This window comes from Lethenteron reissneri, chromosome 23, assembly GCF_015708825.2.
Source record: "Lethenteron reissneri isolate LAM-NWPU_2019-01 chromosome 23, ASM1570882v1, whole genome shotgun sequence".
In the NCBI taxonomy this organism is placed as follows: domain Eukaryota; kingdom Metazoa; phylum Chordata; class Hyperoartia; order Petromyzontiformes; family Petromyzontidae; genus Lethenteron; species Lethenteron reissneri.
In genome coordinates, this window is record NC_083801.1 from 17,204,767 (window position 1) to 17,211,115 (window position 6,349).

The 6,349-nt window shown below is 47.2% G+C and overlaps 1 protein-coding gene across 1 annotated transcript; it reads right to left on the minus strand.

Moving 5' to 3' along the window:
* Nucleotides 1-3,020, minus strand: GPR84 (G protein-coupled receptor 84). The gene has a single exon (XM_061557566.1). It carries the CDS (start codon nucleotides 2,787-2,789, stop codon nucleotides 1,596-1,598), a length of 1,194 nt encoding a protein of 397 aa, XP_061413550.1. The 5' UTR covers nucleotides 2,790-3,020; the 3' UTR covers nucleotides 1-1,595.
* Between the last annotated feature and the right edge of the window lie 3,329 nt (nucleotides 3,021-6,349).

Below are 6,349 nucleotides of genomic sequence, written 5' to 3' on the forward strand. Positions count from 1 at the left end.
CACACACGTGTAGATATCAGCTCCGAGCTATACGAGATCACGTGCAGTGTTTTTCATTACAAAAAGTGTTTATTAAAAAAACGATACCACGCACAAAACATTACGGTGAGCATGTTGCTGCGTTGGCAGCGGTGCACAGATAACAACGCAACTCAACACACTTGTCAACAACATTGTGGTCTGAATAGAAAAACAAATATATAATGTATAGGAAAAATGACCATTGCCTATGATGCGTTTTTCCTTTTTTAAGGTAGTGTTATTTAACACATTTGTTGAGTTATTTATTCCTGTTATGATTCCAAACGACAGTGAGGACTGTCACAGTGTTACAGCGACGGCCACAGCAACCAGACGCAGTTTGAATAACCGAGAAAAAGGATCTAATTTCGTGCCTGGCGCAATAACAGCCGCTATGTTTCGTTGACGCTGCACGTACAACGTGTCTGGTTTACAACGGGGGCCCACATGTCCCTGGAGGAAGAAAAAAAAACACAATTCCGTTTCAAGTGTAAGAGTAATGCCATTCCGTATAAATACATATCTTGAAATAACGTAACTAACACCATTTCCAAACGTGTCGCGCGTGCAAGATTTACGTTTTGAATGACCATATGTACCTATTAATGGCTATGTGACTTTCCCCGTTAGAGCCCGTTCATGGTTCACGATCATAACCAATAACCACGTATGTTAGTAGCCAACCACGGTGTAGAGTCTCGTGCTGGTGAGAGAAAGAATTTTTATTGGGGAATTTTAAAAAGATCTGAGCTAATTACTTTAATAGTACTACTGTAACCCACGAATGTAAACGCTGCACATAAGTGGTTTAAAACCCCTTCATTGACCACCGGACCTCTCAAGATGGGGGTGCGTGCGAGTGCCCATCAGAATCCGTGAGATTGACTCGTGATGGCGTGAGACGCGCCGTGGGGAGAGGGGGAGAGAGAAATCGTTTAATTGTGTTCAACTTAAAACTAATTATTATTTGGTGATGCTGCTACTGCTGTGTTGGCACATGGTGAACACGCACAATTGATAACATAAATCAAAACATTCGTCAACAACACTCTGACCTTAATAGGAAACTATATATATAAAATACGCAACGTTCAAGGCAAATGGTCCTTCTTCATAGCACTTTGCATTGATGTGCTATTGAAGAAGGGCCATTGCCCGAAACGTTGCCTATTGTCGTGCACGTGAGAGCAACTTACTCATCACGTGTGATTGCATAGCAATGCAGAGCACACGTGAACAATATAATAACGCAGGCATTATTATTATGCTTTACTTATTCCCTGCATCGTAGTCTTTATCTAGTTATGGCGACAACTTTGCTGAGACATCACCACGACTACATTTCTAAACTAATGAGAGAGAAAAAAAAAACCAACGTTGGTTAAGCTTTCACACGCACTACTTTGCTTCTAAAAACCACACATTGCTTCTAAATTGTGAATACAAGTCTGTACAAAACCACGAGACGCGTGCCCTGACGCTCTTGGCTCGCAACACCGCACACACACACACGTGCGCGGCTGTCTGTCATCTTGACACTTCTTGTGAACACCTCGCAGGGAGACACGCGGGTCTCAGTGCCGAGTTCTCCGCATTAAACGCAGCGGAGAGAGAACGATCGCCTTGTAGGCGTCCTTGAACTGCCGGTTCATCAGCGCGTAGAGGATGGGGTTAATGCCGCTGTTGAGCCACGTGCAGTTGGCAGCCATCATGTGCCAAATCGGTGGATATGTTCCCTTTCGATCGATGACGTTGAGCACGCAGAACGGCAAATAGCAAACCACAAAGACCAAAAAAATCACATAACACATCTTGGTGACTTTCTTAAACTCGCCGTCCAGATTTTTTTTCACCGCAGAAGCCGCCGACTTCTCCTTCTTCTTCTTCTTCTTATCCCTCCTCTTTTTGGTGACATTCTCACCCGCGTCGAGGTCGCTCGAGTTCGCCGACGCCTCGTCGTGACTTCTGCTCGCGCTGGGCTCGTCCCGCAGCGCCTCCGTCCACGTGGCCGCGGTGGTGTCGGTGGCGCTGTTCGCTGCGTCCAGGCTGCACGAGGTGCTCGCTTCTTGCGGCGCCGCCACCACCGCCGTCTCCCTCCCCTGCGCTCCGGGCGGCCCATGCGCGCTCATCCGCACTCGGTACTTGTGGAGCGCCTTGGCGGACACGGCCACCCTCCTGTGGATGAGGCAGTAGAAGACGGTGATGGAGGCGATGCCCGCCACGAAGTAGAACACGAGCAGGACGGTGGTGTACGGGCGTCCTCTCTCGCGATGGAAGCTGCACGTGCACACCTGCTTCAAGAAGTCAAAGCTCGTCCAGAGAGGCGCAAACGAAGCGAGACCCATCAGCCACGGGGTGCCCAGGAACGCGGGCATCGTGTACCTGGTGTAGATCCGGTCAAAGAGGCGCTTGTCCCTGATGAGAAAGTAACGATTGACCGAAATGGAGCCCAGGTTGAGTATGGACACGGCGTTGGACATGAAGAGAAGCAGGCCGAACACCCTGCAGCCGTCCGCTCCCATCCTCCATCTCAAGTGGATGTACGAGTCCACGGTGATCGGTTGCAGAAAGGCGCAGTAGAGGAGGTCCGACAGCGAGAGGTTGACGATGAGCGCGTTCAGCTTGGTCTGCAGCTTCTTCTCGATGCCGAACGCCAGCATGGTCATGCAGTTGCCCAGGGTACCCACCACCGTGACCAGCACGCCGAGCGCGGCTCCAAAGTAGCGATAATTCTCGATGGATGGGTCGCTGCAGGTGAAGTTCTCCATGGCTCGCGTCGTCTCGCCAGCACGGAGTCCCGAGTGCAAAGCTGCTGGACTCTAACCCTGGTAGCTGGGTGTGAGTTTCCTCATTCCTGTGGTTAAAGCTTCGACTCGATTATTTTTGCGACTCTTTCTCTCTCGAAAAAACACACTAACAGTAAACACATATTCTTTATTAGAATTTCCATCATTATTTATCATATCGTGCTAATCACACACGCAGACCACTGGAACTGTGGGCTGACCACAGCCCGGAAAACGTAGTGAGCAAAATAAACGCGTGAGCGGGGAAACCCGCGTTAATAATTTGCGAAATTCTGCTATTTTACACCAAAGCGAAGAAGTCTGAACACCTGGGCCAAATGAGCATTCATCACTGCCTTCAGATACTTGGCAGGAGACGTGTCATTCACGATCTATCCACTGCTAGATAGAGGCTTTCACTCGCCATCTGGCTACTGCACATTATTTGATTTAATCGTTCCGTCTCCGCGGTGGTTCATTTCCCCGGGCGTGTACCTACTACTACCCTGGCAGCCACTCCGTTGTTAGTCTTGACCGCCGACAATCCTCGCTTCTAGCGACGCGTCCTGCCCAAGCCCATTTATTAACAGTCAAACTAAAGTAATACATTAACTCCTTTTTAATTTTACAAGGTAAGGCCCACTGAGTTATGCGACCTGGCCACAAATGATAGCTCAACGAAGTGGCAAATTTTTTTAATATAGTTCATAACAAAGGTTTTTGGGTTATATCGCATGTATAAATGTGTCTTAACCCTCCACCACCCGACACAGCCAATTAGTAGAGGATTTGTCACGTAAACAAAACGCCAATTAGTTACTACTTCAGCCCACCGGTGTGTTGTAAATCCACAACATTTACAATTTGAGTACGACGTTTCGCTGGCAATTACATCCAGCATCATCGGGTGATTTGCCATAATAGACACATTTATACTTACGCGATCTAACCCAAAAACTTTTATTATGAATAATATTGGTCGCGAAAGCCTACGTGTTAAACTCAGTTTATATAGTTTGTAAACATATTGAAGATATCTGTCAGAGGAACACAATTGGAAAACAAAATAATCTGTATACCACTAAGGGCGGTCATTGAAGGGGAACCGGGATCAAAATGATGCCAGGAAAAGGTGGACGATATTAAGGTGGATGAGCTAAAGGTGGATGAGATAAAGGTGCATGAGATAAAGGTGCATGAGATAAAGGTGCATGAGATAAAGGTGCATGAGATTAAGGTGCATGAGATCAAGGTGGATGAGCCTAATGAAAACCAACAGACCAGTGTCCCTAAAGAAGCAACATTTTAATCAGTGTGTACAATACCTGCTTTGACATGTGTCCAAGTTACTCTTGTTGTTTTTTTTTTACTGGATATAGCGGTGCCGGACAGTGCATTGGAATGCTGTGACGATATGCAAATGCATCGATCAATACCGATTTTTAAATTCGCGTTCGATGCAAATCGAATATGGTGTAAGTTAATGGCTTCGCGTGATCTCTCCAGCCTCCAGAGGCTGCTATATTAATCACAATATTAAACATGAACCGATTCCTAAATTGGTGTTGTCCACGTGTTAGATCCTTTACGCCCCCCCCCCCCACCCTTGAAAAAAATGTCAGCACCTTCAACAGAAACGTCGTAGTTCATAACTGGAAAAGAACAAAAATCCACTTAGAATCAAAGTAGCTTCATCGTTTAATAGCTCCCGTTTCTTCATTTTGAGAGTGGCAGGGATGATGTAAGGCTAGATTTGAAGCTTTCGTGACTGCAAGGATTCATATTCTTAGATTTTATTTTCGGTAAAGTCACGTAGGTAAAAAATTAAAATTAATAAAAAGTAAAATAAAAATTAAATACAAATCACGACGTTTCGGAGGCAACACAAGCTTCCCTCTTCAGGTGGAACCGTTACAGCACGATTCCTGTACTTGATACAGCTATTTTTTTACCTACGTGACTTTAGCGGAAAAAAAACTAAGAATATGATGTAAGGCTTCCTCGGTGACACAGCACCTGAAATCCCGGAACATCTTTGCTTCGAGGCAGCTTTGTGGGGTGGCCGATAACCGCCTCCGGGCGTTTCTGCAACATCCCCTCCCTACTCCCTTGGGAGTTGGACATGTCTCAGTGCCTCGCTTGAGTACCCTCCGAGTTAATCCCAACTACCAGCACCCAGGATGGGTAAACAAAAGCCATCTCTTGTTTTGTTTGTGAGTGCGCGCACTATCGTATTCAGATTCATCATGGGTTGGTTTTCATTTCCACATGGTAATCCACTTTGTTGGGCTATCATTTATGGCCAGGTCGCTTCTAAAAAATAACTAATAGCTCGGTGGGCTGTACCTGGTCAAATTAAACAAATTGCGAATTGTTTAGTTGAAATGTATTTATTTTTTGTGATTTGCTTATCTTTCCTATACTTTGCACTCCTATCGTTTTTTGTTGTTGTATTGTTTGTTTTGTTGGAAATTTCTGACCCGCCCCTACTGCGAAAAAGAGCTTTACAGCTGATCGGATCTCCCGGATAAAGATACTGACTCTGTATGTCACTCTGATTACGATACATGCGGTCAAATCACCGATCGGCTCTCGAACCGCGGCAGTCCGATGGCAACGTGTTAATCACAGCGCTGCGTGTGCTCAACGGCGGAGTTCTTGTGTGCGTCTGTGCGTGGGGGGGTGGGGGTGCTGACCCTTGGTCGTTGATATTCAGGGAGTCTAAACACGAGCACAACAGGGGGGGGGGGGGGTCAGAGTCCTGCATCTGCTCGGTTACCCGCGGGTGATCGGCGAGTGGGCGGATGGGTCGATATTAGTTGTTTGATTTGGGGGTTGTAACGCAAACGCTTATTTATGGCTTGCGCCGCGGGTCCGGGTCATGTGTTCATCGTCGGAGTCCGTTTCTCTCGGAACGACACCACGAGAGCGTCACAACGAAGCCCGTCAGCCGAGTCGCATCGCCAGACAGAGGAGCAATAAACTGGCACGGCACTGCGTGTGGCCTCATCAGGTGCACACTCAGCACGCAGCAGGAAGAGCGCACTCACACCCAGTCACACACTCGGCACAGGCGCACCTCTTATTACAACGGGACTCGCACGAGCGATGTGCACGACGAATGAAGGACAATGGTGTACAGGACACGTATCGAGTGACGCAAACACACACACGCAGACCCGGCGACTTATGGATTAATAAATAAACACATGTGTGTGTGTGTTGATTTGAAGCTTTCGTGACTGCAGGAATCCGTACTCTTGGGTTCTTTCGGTAAAGTCACGTAGGTGACTTTTATTTCTACCTACGTGACTTTACCGAAAGAACCAAAAAGTGTGTATGTGTATCTTGTATTTCTGTCGCACCGTGCTAATCGGAGGTGCGTTGACAACATGTTATCTCCCTCGCCTGGTATACAGGAGGTCGTGGATTCGACCCCGACACTGGCGCCTATGTATGTGGAGTTTGAATGTTCTCCTCGTGATCGCGTGGAATTAGCTCTGGGTCCTCCGGTGTTTCCCTCCACATTTAGAAACATGCGT